General features: G+C 43.4%; 1 protein-coding gene across 1 annotated transcript in view; it reads right to left on the bottom strand.

Moving 5' to 3' along the window:
* FAM184B (family with sequence similarity 184 member B) overlaps window positions 1-21,345 on the bottom strand; it is a 168,148-nt gene extending 146,803 nt beyond the window's left edge. Inside the window, exon 1 of the mRNA XM_032854466.1 lies at window positions 21,062-21,345. Coding sequence (XP_032710357.1) covers window positions 21,062-21,208 — 147 coding nt within the window. The 5' untranslated portion in view covers window positions 21,209-21,345. The remainder of the gene's footprint in view (window positions 1-21,061) is intronic.
* Window positions 21,346-24,513: the final 3,168 nt, after the last annotated feature.

The following is a 24,513-nucleotide window of genomic DNA, read 5'->3' as shown; positions in this document are numbered from 1 at the left end:
TCAGCACTAGCCATCTTTGGAGTTTCGGGGCCCTGACTTCTGTTTCTCTGGATTCCCGCTAGCTCCACATCCTGCTGACACTGGACTCTTTCCCTCACAGCCCTGGTGTCCTGTCCTGCTTCTGCAGACATTGCCAAGTGGTGGACACTGCCTAGATGCTTTTAGTCTCCCCAGAGCCACCTGGACAGGGGCAGGGTGGGGGTGGCAGACCTGCCCGCAGTGTTGGGAGAGGTGTTACATTGCATAGCATCAGAGCTCAGCAAGGAGATCAAAGTTGGAGATCAGGCATCTAGGTTCTTAAAGTCAACTCAAGAAAATCTTCAGCCATTTGCTGCTGTGTTTTTAATCTACTTGTTATGTCATTTCTGTACACATCAAGGTAGGTATTGCTTCCAATATTTGTCAGGTGAAGCATCTAAGGAATTGTTAGGTAACTTTCTAAGGCTCAGATGCTCCATGGCACCAAGGGATGTGAATCCCCGACTGGCTAACTAGGGCTCTTTCCCTCCATCACATCGCACCCCCCAAAACAGCTCAGGATTTCATAGCATGCCTGGTTTGTAAAGAATTCATATATACAGGGCACTGGGTGGCTCAGTTGGTTAAGTGACTGCCTTTTGCTCAAGTCATGATCCTGGAGTCCCAGGATGGAGTGCCCACATCTCACTCTCTGCACCTTTCTCCCTCTGACCCTCCCCCTCTCTCATGCTCTCTCTCTCTTTGTCTTTCTCATTCTCTCTCTTTCAAAGAATAAAAAAAATCTTTAAAAAAGAGAATCCATAAATACATTCTCACCCGAATTTAGCAACAGTTCAATGGAGGAAGTGGGGAATGGGCAAAAATATCAAGTTTGTAGATGAGGTTTTGAAGCTCTGGAGAGGTGAAACATCAAGGTCAACCAGATATTCAAATCAACAAAACCATTCCGGTCTGCCCCTGCTCTCACAAATAAACAAGCAAGATACATCTCCTGGACACAGGCAATGCATTTCACATTGTTAGGTATTGCTATGTGTGAACTGTCCTTTTAATATTAGTTCAGAGCACTTATAGTTACTTAAAAGACCTCTGGGAAGGTGGGGAGCCTAAGCCTTAGGTCCTCCTTGGAAACTGGTTTACCAGTGAGAACCACCACCGCAATGTTGCATATTTGCATAGGAGCCTGCTGGACGTCCTGGAAGAAATGCCTTTTCTCCGGGAAACTCTACGACTTCCCACTGAGTCCTAAGCTAGTGAACTGAAGGCTCTTCAATATCCAAAGTTGAGCCTTCAGTGAACAACGACCTCCCCACTAAGTCACTGGTTCCAACAGAGATTGATTGGAACCACCCTCCTACCACCCAGAGGATCTGGGCAACATCTGGAGACATTTTTAGTTGTCTGGGGAGGGTACTGGTATCTAGTAAGTAGAGGCCTGTAATGCTGCCAAACATTTCACAATGCACACACCAGCCTCTCAAAACAAAGAATTATTTGGCCTTAATTGTCAATAGGACCCAGGTTGAGACACCTGGCTCTAAGCCTAAGGTAGTGCCTGGGCTCCTTGCCTTGACTACAGCACAAAGCAAGCTCAAGGTAACAGCCTTCATGTGTTCTCTGACCTAAAAAGCTCAGAAACAAGAAGCTTTCTCCCTCACAGAAGGGACTATAAGGAAACTGAAAGCATGAAATAGCCTTCAGGGCCCTGTCTAGGGTGGCTGAACACCAGAGGGGAGGGAAGTCTCCTCACCTTCAGGAGAATGAGCTAGATGACTGGCAGGAACATCGGGGTGGGGGGAGGAGAGTGGATAGGAGTGGCTGAAGAGCTCCTCTTCCCATGGAAAACAGATGGAAAAGGCAACCAGAAGAAGCAGCAAAGAGACATAAATCTTTCCCTGCAGCAACCCCGAGGCAGGCAGGTATCATGGGCGTTGTGCCTATTAGCTCCTGGCAGTGAGTCGTTGGAGGATTTCACAGGGGTGATAAAGGCAGTGGCAAGGCTGGAACCAGACCAAGTCTTCTGATGCTCTTAAGTACTGAATTGTGTCCCCTCCCACCTCCATATGTTGAATTCCTAACCCACAGTATGCCTGTATTTGGAAAGTGGGCTATAAGGAGGTAATTAAAGTTAAATGAGATCATAAGGGTGGGAGCCCTAAACCAATATGACTAGTGTCCTTAGAAGAAAAGGAAGAGACACCACAGATCTCTCTCTCTCTACATGTGTGCAAAGGAAAGCAATGTGAACACATAGAGAGAGGAGACTGCCTACAAGCCAGGAAGAGACCTCTCACCAGAAACCAACACTGCTGGCACCTTGATCTTGAACTTCCAGCCTCCAGAGGTGAGATAATTCATTTCTGTTTTCTGTTTAAAACCATTCAGTGCAAGTCACACAGTCTGTGGTATTTTGTTACAGCAGCCTGAGCTGACAAATGCAGATGCCAACATCTGGCTCCCTGCACCAGGCTCTCCCATGCATGGGTCATCATTCCAATGACAGCCAGGTCACTGATGGCCATTTATGATGGCTTCTTTTTCAGGACTCGACCATCTTCCATCGTTGCCACCAGTCAACACTCCCTCTTGAAGGCCTCTCATCCCAGGTAAAACACCAGCTTCACCTGTGTCTCCTGATACCTCTCCCAAGGATCTCTCAGGCTCTCTTTCATAGGCTAGCAATCTTGAAGGTTCTGGTTTTGACAGCCCTTTGTTCTAACTCTACAAATTCTCCCTGGAAAGCTGCCAAAAGACCTATTTCCGCAAGGATTTTGAACAATCTCCATCCCAATGAATGGAAGTACCCAGCACAGAATCAGCTTATGCTAAATATTTACTGAGTGAAGGAGTAAATGAACAAACAAACAAAATATCCCCTATAAGTTGGTAATTCCTAGTATAGCTGCTTCTTCTGAGCTCCAGTCCTGCTTAGGCGCTGCCTACAGCTGCATAAAAAACTACCCCCAAACTCAATGACTTACAACAAGAAGCATTTTTTTCTTATGTAGTCGAACCGTGGTTGAGCTGATCTAGGCTGGATTTAGCTAGAATGGATCTGCTCTACGTTTCAGATTTTGAATCATCTATGTTTGGCACCAGGCGATGCCAGGCGATGACAGCTGGATTCAGGTCTCCTGATTTGGGGCCAGACTGTACAGATGGTGGCCACTCAGCACAGGGTTATCTCATGGCAATCTCCAAACTGTACAAGCACAATGAAGGCCTCTGCCCATATTCACATCCTCTAACATCCCATAGAGCAAAGCAAGTCTCAAGGAGCAGTCCATCACCAATGGATGAGGAGGTAATCTCTGTTCATAGGATGGGGGAGGGGGAGAGGAGTGAGTGAATATTTGCCAAACAATAATGCAAACATCTTCACAGACCTGTACCCCTGGGGCTAATAATACATTATATGTTAATAAAAAAATGATGCAAACATCCAACTGGCACAAATATATATTAGATTTCCTGGAGGATACTTCCCCCTTGAATATCTTACAAACTCCTTAAATTCTCCATGTTTTGTTAAGAACCTGGCACTGCCAAATTCCTCCTTCTGTAAAGTTGGGTCTCCTTGACTGTGTCCTATTAGCAGGGGATCTGGCTGAATTTGGACAGAATTCCAAATGCCTACTTCTAACAGCTGGCTCCCCTGAACTCTGAATCACCCACCTTCTAGAACCCCTCATTGTGCAGGCCCACACAGCTGAAAAGCTCTCCCATTGCAGCTCTTTTGGTGTCTATGGCATCTCAATGGAATATTCATGTCCCAGCTCCCACTGTTCAGCCTGAGTTCTTCCCTTGCCCATCAACTCCAGCACCCAGGTCCCACCAGGCCCTGTGCCTCGGCTTGCCTAAATCAAGAGACCACATACCGCACAGTCCTTTTGAGCACTCGCCTGTTATAATGGAAACCAGCTTCTCTATATCAGCTCTTCTCTGAAGATAGCATCTCATGGACAGGGCTGTGAACCAGTTTTCATGGAACTGATACAAGGACCCACCAAAGGGGAGAGAGGTCAGCAAATAAGTTACTGATTAGCTTCTGCTTTCCTGAGGCCCGGTTTAGATTACATATGCACACACACACACACACACACACACCCATATACCCACTTCTAATCTCCCCTCTCATATTTATTTAGATTGTCGCCAGATAATTTGATAGGTTTCCTTAGGACAAATGGGCCTTGCTCCAGGAGGCTGAGGACAGGAATAGCAAGTCTGGACAGGCATACTTTGGCAGCAGGAAGAGGAAAAGCTTTGCTAGATGAATGTCGGCAGTATTGCTGGCTCTTGCCTGCTGTATTAATTTCTCCTTTAAAAGAAAGCTGACCCATTTTTTCCAGCCCACAGCCCTAATGGACTCGTATTCAGAGGCCATCCTTCTCCCACATAAAGAGCTGTATTGTGTTTAATGATAAGCCTTTTAATGGAATTTGCTATTTCTGGGTATCTGGGAAAATGCCATTAATGAGCTTGCAAGTGCAAAAAAAAGCAGATGCTTCAGGGGCATGCTTCTCAAGGGCAGAGTACCCTGGCAAGAAGATGAACAAAAATTCAGAAAACAGGTTCTTTCTCACTGTCTTGGCACTAGTTTGGCCTAACCAAAATTATGATCTAGACAAACATCTTCAAAATATCAAGGTATCACCCTTAACCATCCCCATGCTACCCACCTCCCAACATCCTATCTGTAGGCCCCTGATTCTGATGTCACCCCAAATGTTTCTGTCATCCTCGTCATAACCAAATTGTCAGCAGAGTGCAAAATTAGACCAAGACTCATAGGTCAACCAGGCAGACTAATATCTGTTGCTCCTTCAAAACCTGTAATTGGTCAGTGTCCATTTATGAGACTGAGCACAATACGAGGAGTACAGAACAAAGAAAGAGGCAGGCCACTCCAGGCTCTTAGGTGGCAGTTTTAATAATAGCAAAGGGAACTTTCATATGAGGCCACATCCACCCTCCAAATCCCTAAGTCCTGGTGCTCATGGAGGCACTGAAGATATATAAAAAAATGTATAACAGGAAGTCCTGGTCCTGAGGGTTTAACAGTTCAAAGTAAGCCAACTCATATTACTGAGTATCACCATGAGCAGGGCACTATGCTAGAAGCAGCTGAAAGTTCAAAAATGAGGAAGACAGAATAGAGAATCCTGGTCATCTTAATGGCTTGCTCAACCTGAGGTCTGCAGCATCATCTGAGCTGCTTTACTTGCTATTTGTTTATTTATTTATTTATTTATTTGAGAGAGAGAAGGAGAGAGCGAGAGAGCACGAGCAGGGGGAGCGGCAGAGGGAGAGGGAGAAGCAGGCTTCTTGCCCAGCATGGAGCCTGACCCAGGGCTCAATCCCAAGACCCTGAGATCACGACCTGAACCAAAGGCAGATGCTTAACTGACTGAGCTACCCAGGCGTCCCACCTGAGCTGGTTTAAAATGAGATAACACCTCACACCAGTCAGAATGGCTATAATGAACAACTCGGGAGATGACAGATGTTGGTGAGGCTGCAGAGAAAAGAGGAATCCTCCTACACTTTGGGGGGAATGCAAGGTGGTAAAGCCACTCTGGGAAACAGAATGGAGTTTCCTTAAAAGGTTAAATGGAGACCTACACTATGACCCAGCAATTGCACTATTAGGTATTTATCCAAAGGGTACAAACATAGTAATTTGAAGGTGCACATGCACACCAATGCTTATAGCAGCAATGTCCACAATAGCCAAACTAAGGGAAGAACCCAGATGTCCATTGCCAGATGAATGGATAAAGAAGATGTGGTCTATATATACAATGGGATATTACTCAGCCACCCAAAGAATGAAATCTTGCCAATGACATGGACAGAACTAAAGGGTATTATGCTAAATGCAATAAGTCAGCCAGAGAAAGACAAACATCATATGAGTTCACTCATATGTGGAATTTAAGAAACAAATGAACATAGGGGAAGGGACGGAAAAATAAAATAAGATAAAAACAGAGAGGGAGGGGTGCCTGGGTGGATCAGTGGTTTAAGCATCTGCCTTCGGCTCAGGTCATGATCCCAGGGTCTTGGGATCGAGCCCCGCATCAGGCTCTCTGCTCAGCAGGGAGCCTGCTTTCCTTCCTCTCTCTCTGCCTGCCTCTCTGCCTACTTGTGATCTCTGTCTGTCAAATAAATTAAAAACAAAAAACAAAAACAAAACAAAAAAAAAAAACAGAGAGGGAGACAAACCATAAGAGACTCTTAACTACAGGAAACAAATAGGGTTGCTGGAGGGCAGATGGATGGGGGATGGGGTAATTGGGTGGTGGGCATTAAGGAGGGCACTTGAAATAATGAGCACTGAGTGTTGTATGTAACTGATGGATCACTAAATTCTACCCCTGAAACTAATAATACACTCTATGGTAATTAAATTGAATTTAAATAAAAAATTAAAAGTAAAATGCATATTCTCAGGCCTCACCATGGACTGACTAGAATAGAAGTGCTGCAGGAGGGCCTGGCCACTCGTGTTTAATACCAGCATTTGAGGAGTACAGGACTAAAGAGCTTCCTAGAGAAGTGCAGGAAATAAGACAAACACTCAAATCTCTCTGCCACTAGATAGGGCCAGCCCAGGACCTCACCATGGACCAGAACCAATCACCTGGGCCAGAGGCAGTGGCTTCAGAGTCAGGCTGAAGTCACAGCCAGCAGTGGAGTTTTTAAAAAATGCATAGTTGTTTGGGCTCCACCCAGAAGTTTTCATTTGCTGGTTTGAATTTTTGTTGAAAAGCACTGACAGTTATCAGAGGAGAGAGGCTCAGCAGGGTCGAAGCAGCCATCAATAATGGGGAAGAGGGAACTGTAAAAAGCCGGCGTATTTGCTTCCTGTGGCTGCCATAACGAGTCACTACAGACTTGTTTAAAACAACAGACCTTGATGGGGCACCCGGGTGGCTCAGTGGGCTAAGCTTCCCACTCTTGGCTTTGGCTCAGGTCGTGACCTCATGGGTTATGGGATTGAGCCCTAGCAGGGACTCTGCTTGAGATTCTCTCCCTCTGTCCCTTCCCACCCCAACTCTCTCTCTCTCTCTCTCAAATAAAGGAATAAACCTTTAAAAATACAACAACAGAACTTTATTCTCTCATAGCCTGGAGGTCGGAAGTTCAAAGTCATGGTGCCTGCAGGCCTCACTCCCTTCTGAAGTTCATGGGGAGAATCATCCATCCTCAGCCTCTTTGAGCTTCTGGTGGCTCCACTGCTCCAAGTTCTGCCTCCATCTTCACATGGCCTTCACCTCTTTCATGTCTTCTCTTCTGTCTCAGATCTCCCTTTGCTGTTCTCTTTTAAGGACACTTGTCATTGCATTTAGGGTTCATTCAGATAATGGAAGACTATCTCATCTCAAGATGCTTAACTGAACCTGCAAAGACCCCTTTTTCTCACGAGGTAGGATTCATAGATTCCAGGGAATTGATATCTATCAGGGGTCCATTTTTTTTGTATGTGTGTCTACCACAGCTACCAACAAGAGAAGACTGCATCTGCCAGGTACACAATTGGCATGAAGCAGTAAAAGACTAAGCAACAGTCTCTTGGGCCTGCTTTTTAACCAAATGAGAGCCTGAAGTTCAAGGGGAAAAGTTATTATGGTATCTGTTCAGGACTCTGCAGGCAGGGGCATCACTTTTCAGGAAGATTTTACCACCATTCTGCTTCAAAAGACTGAAAAGAATACTATTGTTGATGATGACATCAATGACTTACCAGCAGGTCTCTGCTTCCTTTTCTGAAGATTCCATAGCTAAGAAAAACGCTCTCTCAGGAGACTAGGGACAAGGCAGGGAGAACACTGGTGTGCCACGGGTTCTAATGGACCTCCAAGCTTTGAGAAAGTTGCTTGTTTCCCTGATGCCTTGAGCAACCTATGAGCATTTTCTAGTTGTGGCTTCTTACTCTGAAGGATCAGAACATAGTGAGTAACTTCAAATAAGTCTGTCAAGCAGTAAGAATGTGAGCTGACCACCGGGGCCTGTGATTATGTCACTGCAGTTTGAAAGTAATTACAGTTACTCGCCCCCCACCCTTATCTGTAGGGGATATATCCAAATACCCCCACACAGTACCGAATCTACATGTACATACTGTATGTTTTTTCCTCTATGTACATACCTATGACGTGTCTTTATTTATAAATTAGGCATAGTAAGAGATTAACAAGAACTACTAATAAGATAGAACAATTTTAATGTTATACTAATGAAAGTTATGTGAATGTGGTCTTTCTCAAAATACCTTATCATACTCACCCTTTTTCTTGTGATGATGTGAGCTGATAAAATGCTGTGTGATGAGATGAAGTGAGGGGAATGACATAGGCATTGTGACCTATATATCACAATATATCAGGAGGATCATCTGTTTCTGGACTGTAGTTGATCCCAGGTAACTGAAACCATGGAGAAAGCGGGACTACTATACACACCATTCATTGTCTCTGCCAATATGAGTGTGCTGTTTCCACAGAAATGTTCCAGTAATTGGATTATAGAGGAAGAGAGTTATAATAATTGCCTTTAAAAATGACAAGCTTTGGGGATGCCTGGGTGGTTCAGGCAGTTAAGTTTCTGATTCTTGATTTCGGCTAAAGTCATGATCTCAGGTTCGTGGGATTGAACCCAGCATTGAGCTCCATGCTCAGTGTGGAGGCTGCTTGAGATTCTCTCTCTCCCTCTCCCCCTGCCCTTCCCCCTCCACACACATGCACATGTTCTCTCTCTCTCTCTAAATATAAAAAATAAATCTTTTTTTTAAAATGGCAAGCTTTGAAGTTAGCAAGTAAGAACACCTTGCCTATGAGACTCTTTTCAACTAATCACCAAATTCTTCTCCTCTCTCCAGGTCTCCCAATCTTCCTGATATTCCTTCATAGGAGTCTATTTGTAACAAAAGTGAGTTTTGCCCAGAGAAATTTAACTGGAGAAAATAATCTAACAAGTGTGCAGCAATACAATCTCAAGAATGTCCATCACAGGTGTGCTTGGGTGGTTCATTCAGTTAAATGTCTGACTCTTGATTTTGGTCTAGGTTATGATCTCAGGGTTGGAGAGCCCCATGTTGGGCTCTCTGTTCAGCAGAGATTCTGCGTGTCCTTCTCCCTCTGCTTCTCCCTTCGTGTACTCTCTCATTCTCTCTCTTTCTCTTCTCTCTCTCTCTCTCTCTATATATATATATGTATAGTCTCTCTCTGTTTCTATCTCTGCCCCTTCCCTGCCCCCTTCTCCCTCTTTAAAAAAAATGTCCATAATACTAATTACGATAATGAAAAACCAGAATCAAGCAAAATGTCCACCAATAATAGTCCCTATCTCAGGGAAACTTCCTTGATCCCTTAGGCTGTTCAATGTTTTCATACTTCTTCCTTGATAGCATATCAAAATTATAATTCAATTGCTGTATAAAAACAGTAGAAGCTGTCTTAACCTATCTCCATTCAAACAACTTGTGGATAACTTAATAACTCTTCATCCTTTCTCTGGAAAACCATAGCAATTCTGCTCACATTGTCATTTCTTTGTGCCAGTTGTATTTGCTGCTGAATTATGTAATCTAACATCATATTAAGTCAGTTATATCTGAATATAAAAACTAAGCTGTTCCTATGAAAACTAAGTTGAACGCTTTGGACAGACTCAATACAAGAAAATTGCTAAAGAAAATAATCTAGAATATTTAGATTCAATTCTCCACATTAAGACACCCAAATAAGAAAGAGTAGAGATGAATTATGGGAAATAGAACAGATGCGTGTGGTAAATAGGACAAGTGCATCATCGGTAGGGTGACGACCTATCCAGGTCAATCTAGGACAGTCTCTGTTTACACCTGTTGTTTCAGTACCTTCCCCAGTTTAGTGCCCCCTTTCATTCTCAGAAGTGTCCAATTCGGGTGATAAAATAGAAGGTCACTCCAATTATGGCTGTAGTTTATGTAAGACAAATAAAGTTTAAAGCAAAATAACAGGCCATCCCAAAGAATTAAAACTGAGCCTCACAGGAAAAGATTAGTGAATAAGTGCTCATACACATGTTTTAAATTGGGGTATTCAGGCTTTTTTCTGTAAAGGTCCAGATAGTAAGTATTTTAAGCTTTAGTCAATCTCTGTCCCAACTATTCAAATCTGCCATTGCTTTTGTGCTGAACAAAAGCTACCCTAGAAAATCCCTAAATGAATGTATGTAGCTGTGTTCCGACAAAACTTTATTTTGGATACTACATTTGAATTTCATATAATTTTCACATGTCACAAGATATTGTTCTTATTTTTTAATTTTTTTCAAGTATTTAAAAATATAAAAACCATTCCTGGTTCATAAGCCATACAAAAATGGGCAGTGGGTTGATTTAGCCTATGGGCCATAATTTGTGGGCCTTTGTTTTAAGTTAAAAGAAAAAAAAAACAAAGTTATGTATGTGTTAGGTTTTTTTCCTTTGTGGTTTTCATTTTTCAATTATTCAAAATGCTCAAATGACACTGAATAAAACAGCTTCTATTGTATTTGTTCACATTCTTTATATTTCTCTTGCCTGTAAGGTCCATGAGATAAGGCGTTTTACCTGGCACATAACAGGTGCTCAGTAAATGTTTCCTAGATGAAGGAAGTTATACAATATTTATACAGTGGAATACTAACACAACCATGAAAAGTTATGTTGGTAAGCTCAAGGTCTATTGTGAAAGGTTAAAAAAGAAACCCAGGCAACACAATAGTTATGTATGATGTAACTCTACTTTTAGAAATTATAGGTCTATGTTTGCATGGGGAATTAGATAGTAGGGTATACAAAACTATTATCAGTTATTTTATCACTATAGTTATTACAGGTTTGGGGATGCTTTAAAGTCTTTTTTTTTTGCTTGTATTTTTGAATTTTATAAAATGGATGTGTTTTCTAAAATGGTGTATGATTGCTCATTGCTGTTTTATAATTCTCGTGTCCCGAAGGAATTTAAATCTGATCAATGGAGGCACCAAGGTTGGTCAGACTCTGTGCCTGTGGTCAGGGACTGGGAGGGACTAAGTGAGATGCTGGCCATGGGGGGATGGGGGAAGTCCTCTTATTTGTCAGATAAGACCAGTTCTCCACGCCACTCTGAAAATTAGAGATTAGCACCCCCTGAGTTCTGGCCTTGAAAAAAGCTACCCATAAAATATATACAGGCTGTGGTTAAACTTTCATATTTTAAGCTAGGAGCAAAGGGAGGTCCAGGAAGAGTTTTATGCATTTAGCCCATCAACGAACACTCGTGGGCACCCATCACTAACCAGGCACTGTTTCAGGCCGTGGAGGTGCAGGAGAGAACAAAGCAGACAGAAATCCTTGCCCTCCAGAAACTTCCTTTGCAGAGAAGAGAAAGCGACAAATAGCAGGAGGGAAAAATGATGATAGCAGATGGAGCTGAGGGGACCTCCAAGAGGGGCTGGGCAGCAGCATTGTCCAGGTAGACAGGGTGGCCTGGTCTGCAGAGACATCTGAGCCGAGCCCAGTCAGCCAAGTCAGGATCAGGTAGAAGAAGCCACAGAACAAAGACGCTGAGCAGCACAAACCGGGCACATCTGAAAGCCCGAAAGAAGACCATCATGGCCCGAGAGATGACACTGAGACATGGACAGTGGCCACCTCAGGTGACCACGACAGAGAGTTTATTCTAGGTGAACAAATGTTATTCCAAGTGAAACAGGAAGCCGCTGGTGGGTTTTAAACAGAAGACCATGTTCTGGTTTATATTTTCAAAGCTCATTCTTGCCCCTATGTGAGGTGGCAAGGGTGGGCCACAAGGCTCCTCAGGGGTTGGGGCAGAGGGGGAGGTGGAAATGGGGAACAGAGTTGGGCTGATTTGTTATTTGTTTACAGGGTGAAGTCGCTGGGACTTGCTTCAGAACTTCATTTAAGCAGGAGAAAGATAGGATTCAGTTTGTTTGGTTTGGATTTCTTTCGTCTGCTTTAATTTAGCAGCTTAATCGGGATACGACTCTGACACCATACAATTTGCCCAGTTAAAGTACAAGTCAGTGGCTTTCACAGAGTTGTGTAACCCTTACTACAACTGACTTTGGAATATTTTCTTTACCCCAAAAAAGAAACCCTGCACCCTGTAGCCACTACGTGCCTCCCTCCCTGCCATCTTGTACTCTGTATCACATTTTATTTATCCATTCTTCAACTGATGGACATTTAGCTTATTTCCATTTTGGGGGCTATCATGAAAAGTGCTTCTCTGAAAACTGTATGTGAGTTTTTGTGTGGGTGTATGTTTTAATTTCTCTTGAGGACTCGGGAATTGCTGGTTCATATGACAACTGTTTAACGGAGGAACTGCCAGACCGTTTTCCAAAGTGGCTGCCATGTGGTATGTCCCCACCAGCAGTGTGTGAGGGTGTGATTCAGGTTTAAGGTCATTCTGACTGCTGTGCGGAAGAAGGAGGGATGCAGACACTGGAAGAGTCATGCAAAAGTGAAGGCATCTTAGCAGGTAGGGTTCAAAGACATCCAACTTCAAGTGCACCTCATAGTGTTTTATGGCAAAAAGATTTTTGTGAGATAGCTAGCTTGACACCATGAATCACATCATTAAATGGAAAGATTCCAAAGGAGAGGACTTGTTAAAACAGATCTGTAGTTTTCCAATCTCGAATCCTAAAGCAAACTGGTATGGAACTGCTTGAACATCTGTCCCCAAACAAGCTCCAACAAGCAGGAGGGTATTTTCAGAGAAGCTGCAGGAGTCAGTTGGTGCAATAAAACTTCCACACCTTTAAGCCATGAAAACACAGGGCTCAAGTGGCAGCCTGTCACTAACAGGCATCACTCCCACTGCCTTGGGATACTGCCTTTCTGACACAGAGAAGGGGTAGCTTTGTTCCCATTGCTGGTTTTGACGACTGGGCGAGAACTCCGGCCCTCTGCAGTTCTACCAGTTCAGAAACGGAAGGGAAACCAGTATGTATCAAGACGATGATATAAACAGCCCTGGGTGAGATATAAAGAGCTCCACATTAAGTTAGTGAAACGTCCTTTGTCAAATCACCAAGGAAGAAAGACCTAATTTTTTCTGATTAGAGATGAGGAAAGTTGGCCCCTTTGTATTGGAAGGTCAGAAAAGGCCTCTCTAAAGAGATGGTCTTTTAGCTGATATCAACCACGTAAGGATCAGGAGGAAGGACAGTCCCAGGTAAACCCCCAACTTGTTCATTAGCTCCAGGTGTCTTCATGTTTATTCTCATTTAATTTTTCATCTATATTTACTAGTATAAATAAGAGTAAGAAGTAGCCCTCTAGAAATTAATCAAGTTTAAACTGGTTGAAAAGATAACTATGAATCGAAATTAGAATTGTTTTGGGGCACCTGGGTGTCTCAGTCAGTTAAGCATCTGCCTTTGCCTCAGGTCATGATGCCAGGCTCCTGGGATGGAGCCCTTGCATCTGGCTCCCTGCTCGATAGTCTGCTTCTCCCTCTCTCTTTGACCCTCCCCCCAATCATGCTCTCTCTCTCTCAAATGAATAAACAAAAAATATTTAAAAAACGAAATTATAATCGTTTTTCCTTAATCTTTCTGATCATACTCAGGACCTATTCCCATAACAGTATCATCCACTCCATCTCTACAGACATCCAGTATCTCCCCCACACATCAATATCATCTTCTCTTAGTAGACGTTGGACTAGGGTGAGATCATGTAAAAATCGATGGCCTGGCAGACAGAGTAGAATGAGTGCTCCTATGAGCAGATTACTCCATGAGGAAAAAGGTAGGCTGAGGAAAGACCTCTGCAAAATCCCTGCTCTCAGCTTCACTAATTGGATACACCTGTCTCCCTCCATGGGAAAAAGTATTAAAGATGATTGGGAGAGGTTATGGAAACATAAGGATGACCAGGGTGGAAATATCACCTCGCCCCCAACAAACACACCCAGCCCTGGTTCTGTCAATACGTACTAATGTAACATCAGGCAAGAATGCTGGCCCTCTCCTGGGTCTTGGATTTTTCCTCCCTCCATTAGAGATGGTGCTTCCCTTCTTGCTATGCAGAACTGCTGTGCACACAGAGGATGAGTAAGTATGTCAAAGCCTTTGCAAAGAACACAACTACAAAAAAGAATGAAATCTTGCCATTTGCAACAACACAGATGGATCTAGAGGGTACAATGCTAAGTGGAATAAGACAGAAAAACACAAATACCCAGTGATTTCACTCATATGCAGAATCTAAAAAACAAAATAAACGAGCAAACAAACAATACAGAAAAACTCATAAATATACAGAACAAACTGGTAGTTGCTAGAAAGGAAGAGAGTTAGGGAGATGGGTGAAAGAGGTGAAGGAGATTAAGAGCTATAAACTTCCAGTTATAAAATAGATAAGTCAATGGGTGCCTGGAGGCTGCAGTCAGCTATGAGTCTGACTCTTGGTTTTGGCTCAGGGTGGTGAGCTCAAGTCCCAGGTCAGGCTCCTCACTCAGTTGGGGAATCTGCTTGAGATTCTCTTCCTCTGCCCCTCTTTCCTCCACTGTGTTGTCTCTTCTCTCTCTCTCAAATAAATAAATTTTAAGTAAAACGATAGGTCAAGGGGATGAAAGTATAGCATAGGGGAGGTAGTCTTGTAATAATGTATCATGCAGTGATTATTGTTTGGGGCTTTGTGCAACCTGTGGAACTGCTGAATCACTATGCTGTACACCTGATACTGATGTAACACTGTCTCAACTATACTTAATAAAATAAATACATAATAAAAGACAGGGGTGAGGAACTAATAGAAAGCCTTAAAGCTCAAAAAGGAAGGCATTACAAACACTAAAAAAAATCATAAGGTATTACTAATGTGTGGAAGTTGCAGGCCCTTGATTGCAGGGTCTTCCAAGAGACTGGCACAGATCCTTTTCAAAGGGTGATTGAGAGGGTCCTGTCGAGTTATTCTACTCCTATACTTTTAGCTTAGCAGCTTCTGGCACCTAACGAGACTGCTCCTTGTCTCCTGGGCGCTTTTCCTCTGATTGGGAGATGAGAGGGAGTGCTACGTGCATGCAGTTTTCACGCTTGTGGTCCCAGGTCCTGAGAGTTAGCCTTCAGTTCGAGAGATGGCTCACGGAGAGGGAACTGTCCCATTCATTTTCTTGTTCTAATATAAAGCTTTTATTTGGAGCAAGACATTCTATACCTCCTTGAAATTTGGAACAGGAGAATCCCTGGGTGTAGGGGGTGCCAAACCTCTGGGCATGAGGATGTGGAGCCCTGCCAAAAAAAAAAAGAATCAGCTGGACATTGTTAGGGCAAAGAAAAAAGCAGAGGCTGGCCTGACAGGTCCAGGGTCAGGGCTAGGCAAACCTGCCTAATGCTTTCAGAACCAAAAGCTTCCCAAAGGCTTCAGTGGGAAATGAATTTGGAACCTCGTAGGGCCCAAATGACTCCTCTGTGCCCACTTCACTATTTAAACCTTCAAGTGCTCTGAAATGGTGGTTCTTGACCCCGAGTAAACATCAAGAGTTCTTGAGTGACTCAGAAAACAGCAGTGCCTGTTACTGTTCTCTCCTCTCCTTCATAGGTGGGGCCTGGGGCCTTACATGCTTTGTGTTTGTTTTTAATTTTTGATTTGGAAACAATTTCAAGCTTAGAAAAACACTCCTAGGAAAAGAACAGTACAAAGGACATCCCCATACCCTTTACTGAGCCTCCCCAATGACTCACATTTGTCCCATTTGTTTTACCATTTGCTCTCTTTCCATGTTTTATTTATAAAATAAAATACTTTGAAAGTAAGACATCATACTTATGGACTTAAAAAAGGACCTATTTTGGGGTGTCTGGGTGGTGCAGTCAATTAAGTGTCCCAACTCTTGATTTAGGTTCAGGTCATGATCTCAGGGTTGTGAGATTGAGCCTGGCTCTGGGCTCCATGCTCAGTGAGAAGTCTGCTAGAGATTCTTTCTCCCTCTCCCTCTGCCCCTCTGTCCAACCTGCACCCCCCCTTGCATACATGTGTGTTCTCTGTCTCTCTCTGTCTCAAATAAATAATTTTTTTTAAAAAGTAAGACCTATTTCAATGTGCACTACCCCAGAATAAGGATATGTTGTTGCATAGCCACAAAGTATATTTTCAACTCCAGCAAATTTAACACTGACATGCATGCTTTTCATCTCCCTATCGTCATATTCCAGTTGTCCATAGACTTGACTGTCTCCTTGCAGCACTTTTCCCTCCAGAAGAGACTTCAGTCTGGGATCCGTCTAGTTGTCATCTCACTGGTATATTTTTAAAAGCTACCCAGGGGATTTTTATGTGCACCCTGGACTTTGAACAACCATGTGAATGAATATTTACTACCCTAACATATGTTGAGTGTCTATCAGGTGCAAAGTATTGTGAATAGATTCAAGTTTATGATTTTTAAGGGACATATATATATGTACAAATACATACATATGTATATGTATGTGTATATACAAATCAACTATGATACCAGATGGATAAATATCACGAAAAAAGTGTTAACCAAATCTGTGGGAGGAAATTTTAAATGTAACAAGCTTACTGAGAGTCTACCATGTGCCAGGCATTGTACGAACTTCTGGAAAAACAGATGTAAGAAAAAATAATGAATGCACAATTAATAAGTAATGAATACATGGTTAATTTCAAAAGCTAGGTTTCTCAAAGGCTTTTTTGGGGGGAAGTGAGATTTAATAGATAAGTAGAACTCAACTTTTAGAGATGAAGACATTTCGGGAGAGTAAACATAAAGAGAAAAAGGAAGGGAAATGAGTGAATTGTGGAGTAAGTAAAGAAATGTACTTCACTGTAACTCGAGAACTGGGAGCATGGGGTTGGATTGGGTTTTCCTAGGAAAGTAGGCTGAACAATGTAAGATGATGCAGTCACTTTGGAAAATAGTTTGGCTGTTTCTTCAGAAGTTAAACATAAATATAACATACAATTCAGGGGCACCTGGGTGGCTCAGTGGGTTAAGCATTTGCCTTCAGCTCAGGTCATGATACCAGAGTCCTGGGACAGAGCCCTGCATGTGGGGGAGGAGGAGTTCCCTGCTCAGCGGAAAATCTGCTTCTCCCTCTGAGCCGCACCCCCCGCTCATGTGTGCACTCCCTCTCTCTCCCAAATAAATAAAATCTTTTTAAAAATAACATACAATCCAACAATTCAATTCCTAGATATCTACCCAAGTCTAATGAAAATGTTTGTCCACACAAAGACTTGCATAGGAATGTAATGTTCATAGCAACATTATTTACAATAGCCACAAAGAGGAAATGACCCCAATGTCTCCCACAGAAGGTACGTATCCATCAATGGGATACTAGTGAGCAGTGAAAAGGAATGAATCACTGACATATGCTACGACATGAATGAACCTCAGAAACATTCTGCTAAGATTTAGCAACTAAGTGAAAAGCACCAGATGGAAATACCATATATTGTATCTTTCATTGAGTTGAAGGGTCTGCAAAAGACAGATTTATAGAGACAGAAAGTAGATTAATGATTGCCTGGTGTAGGGGTGGGAATGGGGACTGACGACAAATGGGTACGTAGAACAGGTTTCTTTGGTGCGATGGAAATGTCCTAAACTGGATTACAGTTATAGTGTAATAACTCTGAACATTTACTAAAAAAAGGTTGAATCATACACCTAAATAGATAAATTTTATAATATATAAATTATACTTCAATAAAGCTATAAAAATTAAGTTATTAAAATCAGAGGAAATAAGTAATCTTAGAACTGAAAAATATAATTATTGAAATTCTAAAACTTGACAGGACTTAAGACTTAAGGCGGGAAAAACTTTGGACTGGACAACTTATTTAGAGGACTAGTGAACAGAAGGATTTAATTAAGGAATTCATCAGAATCCAACACAGAGGCAAAAAATATTTTTTTAATCACATTTCAGGGTATAGATGAAGAGGCTTCCTCACTGACCTAATGGCAGTTCCAGAAAAGAAAAGGTAGGCAATGACAGAGAAACATTATCTGAAGAGAAAATCACTGATAATTTTCCAGAATTAAAGAGAGCACACCAGTCCTCAACAGAAAGTACACTAACATATAGTAAGTCCTGGTGAAAGTGCTGAACACCAAAACAAAACAAACACAAATATTACATGTTATCAAGGGAAAGGCAGACTGACCACAAAGGAATGAAATTTAGTCTAGCAGCAGAATTTTCACCAGCAACAACCAGTGCCAGAAAACAATGGAGTACCTTCATCACTGTGCTTTGGGAAAATAACTGTTCACTAGAGTTTTATACCCAATAAATTATCACCCAATACTGAGCACAAAATAATGACAGTTTCAAATATGCAAAGAATTCCCTCCCCTACCTAGACCTCAACAGCAAAAATTACTAAGAAATAGACTTCAGCTAGAAGAAAAGTGAACCTAAAGAGAAGGCTTTGCATTCAAGAACAAAATAGTGAGAAGTGATGAAATGTCAGTGAAATTAATTAACACTTGATCATAAAAATGATTTTCAAATTTAAAAATGTCAAATGCTCTAGACAACAATGGCAAGATGGAAAAGGAAAGGGCTGTTAAATGGGTAAAGTATGCAAAAATCTTTTGCAGGAATGGGGCACCTGGGTGGCTCAGAATGTGTAGCCCCTAACTCTTGATCTTGGATCAGGTCATGATTTCAGGGTGATGATCTCAAGGTGATGATCTCAGGGTCCTAAGATCGAGCCCCAGGTGGAAACAGGCTCAGTGGGGAGTCTGCTTGAGATATTCTTTCTCCCTCTGCCCCTCCCCCCTCCCCTTCTTTCTCTCTCTCCAAAATAACTAAATAAATCTTAAAAGAAAATCTTTTACAGGAAGAAAGAATTACACCATATTTTGTTAGAAAAAATTATAGTTAAGTACATATGTTGAAAAATAAAAGACAGTTTTGAGAAGAATAGAAATAAAGCCTAATGCCCTCAAACCAGCAGTGGAAAATGAGGAAATACAGATCATTTTACTAATTCAATAGAAGGCAGGGATAGAGGAAAAGGAAGAATGAAAAAGGACAGCACACAAAAACATAAAACATGATAGAAGAATAAGGCCCAGTATATTAGTAATCACAATCAATGCACAAAGATTAAATTCACCTGGCAGAAATACAATCAACTTACCGAAAGATTCAGTCTAAAGAAATGGAAAATATGTGACACACAAACATTAGCCAAAAGAAAGATAGCACATTGGTATCAATATTAAAATGTCTAATTTAAGCAATTAGCATAAACACCATAAAGAGAGGCACTACAAAGTAAGAATCCATTATGATTTCTAATGCAAACTATCCTTTGAAGAAACACTGCCTACTGTGTGCCAGGGATCATGCTGCTTTCTCCACTGCTGTTAGCTTCAGTGCTTAGCACTTAATAGGTGTGCCATAAATACTACAGAGTGGAACACTTACCACATTGTATTGAAATGATCTGTTCAAGTGTTTGTTATACACAGGGGTAAAGACCATGTCTTAGTCAGTTTTGTGCCATCAATATTCAGCACAGCACCTGGCACACAGTAGGCACTCTATAAATTCAAACTGAATTAAAGGGTTCATCTCTTCCATAAAAATCTCCCCTAACTGTTCCTGCCCATAATTACTTACCCTTTGTTTCCACTTCTATAGAACTCACAGTTTGAAATACCCAACTGAGCAATTGATTATATAGTAGCGTCTGAGTTTTCTTTCCATATTTCAAACTTGTGTCTACAAAAACATTTTAGATTCTTTAAAGATAGAGATGGCTTATCCTGTGTCTAGAGCCTTGAATCAATATTTTTTAGGGGTTGATGTCACATTTGGATAAATGTAGATTAGATCAGTGGTGCCAGCCACACATGCCAAACCCTCAAGGGGTATCTCCAATCCCTTTTTTCAATCATTGACTAAAGAGATCACTGTTTGGAAACAGGCTCATATGCCAAGAATGTGGAGAAATTGATAGGAGGGGCAGGAGAAGGCAGCTAGTGTCCATTTTCAAGTCCCTGTGCTCCCTTCCCTCTGGCAAAACAGGAACGAGCCTGTGAACCTACAAAAAAAAGGGGGGGGGTATGGGAAGGTTGGAGGAAGACAGGGAAGAGAGCATGTCCCATATACTGCTGGACAGAATCTGGACCTGACCCTTCCATTAGCAGTCATGGTATCAGGAGTTTATTATGATGTCAAAAGGAAACTCCAAGGCAAACAGCTATATTCTCCCACTGGAACCTTGTGTAAGAATGGAATCTTGTTTCCATCTATACACAAGGCACAAGAGGGGAAACCGACAACAAGGAGCTCCTAATAGGGAAGCTGTCGAGGGTTAACCAAGGGCAAGGTGGCATCTTCTTGGTGGTCTTCATCTGGTCCTGGAGAGGTTCAGTACTGTCCCTGGGAGGACGTAGGAAGATGGGCTGGCTGACCTCCCAAGGTCTTTTGTAATCCAATAATTAATGGGGGAATGGTGCACTTCCCTATTTATGCTCTTACAACATCTGCACCCAGTTTGATAGTAAATCCCCTGGGCTGCCTTCCAGGTTTAGTACGGTGCCAGGCAAGCTGCCGGCACTCAACAAATGGCTCAAATATTTGTTGAATGAAGGAAAAAATTAATCAAGTGTTTAAACAGAGTCCACATGACCTCCCCAGCTGTAAAGTACAGCGATGAATAAAATCACAACATTCCAGACACGATCATTTGAGCAGAACTGGCAAAGGAAAACACACGCGTGCGCGCGCGCGCACACACACACACACAATTCACACTAGCACTGATTCAACTATGTTTCCCACCTTGGGAGCACAGACCACCTGCTCAGCAAGCAGTCTGTAGGAGTTTCTTTGGTAAGAATCCTCTCTCTCCACAGAGGTGCTTCCAGAAGGTCAATTTACCAAGGTTTAGGACCGCTTCCCTTACCGACTGGCCTCCCAGACAAAGTTTCTGCCCGGATTCAGCCTGGGCCTCTCCTGGTCGAGTCTGCTCTCCCCCAACCTGGGCACCGCACCCAGGGCGCGCAGCTCGCCGGCCCGCAGCGCTTCACCTTACCTTGGTGAGCTGGGCGATCTTCTTGCACATTTTCACGTGCATGTCGGGATCCCAGTCCATTCTCCAGTCGGCGCCACCGCGGGCATCAGCTTTGGAGCCCTGGGAAGTCCCGGACGCGTGAATTTTGCTGTTGAGGACAGAAGCCATGACTATAACGCGTTCAACACTCAAGGGTTCTCGCTCGTGTTCTCGCTGCCCGCGGTGTGCACGTGCGTGCGCGCGCGGGCCTGTGAGCGTGTGGGCTTTCTCCGGAGCGGTGGCACTGCAGTCCCGCCGCGCGGCCCCTGCCGTCCAGAGGTGTTGGCCTTTGGGCGGTTCTCGAGCCCACCCTCCCTGCTCCGGCCCTCGCTCGCTGGCTCGCGCGCTCTGCGGACACCCGCACCCTGCGGCGAGACGCCGAGGATCCGCACATGCGGCTCGCGACCCGCGCGCGGCTCTCCGGCCCGAGCGGATTTCGCCTGCAACAGTGGAGCTTCAGCGACCAGAAGCCGCCGGCCTTGGAGAGGTTTGCGCTGGCCCCGCGCCCCGCTCTTGGACACGTGGGTGGCTCCTGGCTCCCGACTCAGCAGCGACTGCCGGTGGTGGGCACCCCAAGCCAAGGAAGAATTAGGGCCGGCCTCAGCCTCGGGCAGCCGGGGAGCACGGTCTGGGAAGGGGCCCTTGGCGATGTTCTCCGGGGTGGACGGGTAGCGAGGGACAGGGCACCTTGACCAGCCAGCACCCTCAGCCCCAGGCTCCGGAGCCTCAGAGGTAGGCGCTGAAGGCAAAGATTGCGGCCGGGGAGGTCTTGAGAGGGAAAGGGAGGTAAGAGCAAGTCGCGGGGACGCGACGAGGTACCGGGACCCGGGTGCATGGTGTGGGCCCCAGTAGGGACTGCGGGTAGCAACCCCCCTTCCCCCATCTTGGGGAGGAGCCCGGACGTTGCGGGAGGATTGCCAGAGATCACCGAACAAAGGGAAGAAGCCAAAGGGGCGGCTGAGAGGTGCTGGTGACAGAAATCTGGGACGAGAAAGAGAGGAACGCGTAGTACAAGAAGCGGTAGGAGCGCAGAGGAAAAGTCATCAGAGAGGCCAAAAGGATGGTAGCAGGTGTGGGAAAGGAGGAAGCAAAGAGGAATGGAGTAGTTGACAAACAGAGCTGAAAGTCTAAGTAAACCGAGCTCAGTGAAAGGGAAGTGTGACTCATCCATATCCACGCTCTTGGCCACCGGCCAGATGGAGCCAGAATCTTGTCAGGATTAGGGGTTTGTGCATTTTTATTTTGCTTGTTGAGTGCAGGAGTTAGTGACCAAATTTCTTTGTGGCTCTCTTTCTCTGGGTTCAAACAGTGGGCTTTGGGGCAAAGTGACAACACCCTGATCAGATTTTCCTAACATGTGAATTATAGCATCGACATTATAAGCAATTTTCATGCTTAATATATTTCATTTTACAGACTGCTTTATATCAAGAGTTTTAGTCATCTTGATAAAGCAAGCAAGCTCCAAAGGGTTTAAGAAACCACAATCCCATTCTCTACACTGCAGGTAACTATACCCATTTTTATAGATAAGAAAATAGATCCAGAACATTTGTGCCAAGCCAGGCAATTGCACGTAGCCCAGTGTGTCTGAACCAAGATATTCTTATTCTAAATTTCTTACTCTGGCCCCAGGATTCTACACTGGGTAGGAATGGCCAACCTGGGTTTGTGGTTTCTACTAAATTTAGGTTTCCTCTCTGAGACAACATCTCAGTTTCCCAGTGCATTTAGAAAACAGAATGCCTGAACCAAAATCTCTCTTGATATAGTGTCTTGGTCCTATGCTAGATTCCCTGAGTCAAAATACTTGGAGTTGAGTGTCCAAGAACCCACATTTTAAACAAGCTCCCTTTAAAGTACTTTTTGCAGGGTCTTATTGCCCCTAGGAATTCAACCACTGTGTAAACTAGAGGGAAATTAGCCTTAGTCCAAAAATGTTACCAAAAGTTGTTCACCATTTTGGAAAATCACATCATCAATGGCCACATGGCTCATGCTATTTGGTTGCCAGTACAACACACTTGTATTGTATTTGACCCGTTCATGGTGAGTCTACCCAGATGTCCAAGCATGGGAATAATACATTAAGTCACAGAGTTAATCATATCAGATCATTTATATATTGAAATACACATTTAGTTGTAATGACTTTCCTTTTATTTCTTTATCTTACAAGTATCAAGAAATTATACTGGTTTTTAAAAATGTGTGTGCTCATTTAAAAAATTATCTCTGAATTTCAGTATAGTAACATGAACATTATTTTAAAAAGTGACATCTGGTCTGAATGGGGTTGAGAATTCACACTAAGGTTTGTTAAGACTGTGATCTAACACCAAGTTTTACTTATTTAAATGTGATCCTATTAGGTCTAGGGGCTGAAATATTTTCCAGTGGGATTTTTTTTTAAGAATTTTTTTTTTTTTTTAAATTCATTTGTGGGATAGAGCAGGAGTAGAGGAAGGGGAAGAGGGAGAAGCAGACTCCGCTGAGCAGGGAGCCCGACATAGGGCTTGATCCCAGGACGCTAGGATCATGACCTGAGCCAAAAGCAGACACTTAACCAACTGAGCCACCCAGGTGCCCCATCAGTGAGATACCTTATACTTTCAAAAAAAAATTTTTTTTTAAAGATTTTATTTATTTATTTGACAGAGATCACAAGTAGGCAGAGAGGCAAGCAGAGAGAGAGGAGTAAGCAGGCCCCCTGCTGAGCAGAGAGCCCACCTGGGGGCTCGATCCCAGGACCCTAGGATCATGACCTGAGCAGAAGGCAGAGGCTTTAACCCACTGAGCCACCCAGGTGCCCCCCCACAAAATGTTTTTTTAGATTTTTATTTATTTGACAGGGTAAGAGTGAGAGAGCACAAGAGGGGGAGGAGTAGGCAGAGGGAGAAGCAGGCTCCCAGCTGAGCAGGAAGCCTGAAGCAGTATTCCATCCTGGGACTCCAGGACCATGACCCCAGCCCAAGGCAGACGCTCAATTGCCTGAGACACCAAGGCACCCCATACTTTCAAATTTTTCATGGAAGCCTAGGAAAACCCCAGACTCTTTTATCAGGCTTTATTGAACCATAGCTTCTAAGTAGGGAAGATAATATAAGCTGACCTGTCTTGGAAAGAGTTCTCTGCAGCTGCTGAGATTTCCTAGCACTATGATTAGTGGGTTCTTTCACACTATCAGGAATGAAATAGAGGGCAGAAGGGAATTAAGCACTGTATCAAATATGGCGTGTGGGTGGGAACATTTATTAGACCACTAATATGATCTTGGCATTGTGCTATGCTCTTTGCACACGTTCTTACTTCCTCTAAGGTACTTATTATCATTGTCATTCTACAGACTAGGAAATTGGAGATAAGGGAGGCTAAGCACCCGATTTTATACAGCTGGTAATGGATCTGAGTCTATCTGACTTTGAAGAGCACAA

Source organism: Lontra canadensis, unplaced genomic scaffold (assembly GCF_010015895.1).
Source record: "Lontra canadensis isolate GAN:19392208 unplaced genomic scaffold, GSC_riverotter_1.0 scaffold1, whole genome shotgun sequence".
Lineage (NCBI taxonomy): Eukaryota > Metazoa > Chordata > Mammalia > Carnivora > Mustelidae > Lontra > Lontra canadensis.
The sequence above is the reverse complement of the archived record's forward strand: the minus strand, read 5'-3'. Positions and strand labels throughout refer to the sequence as shown.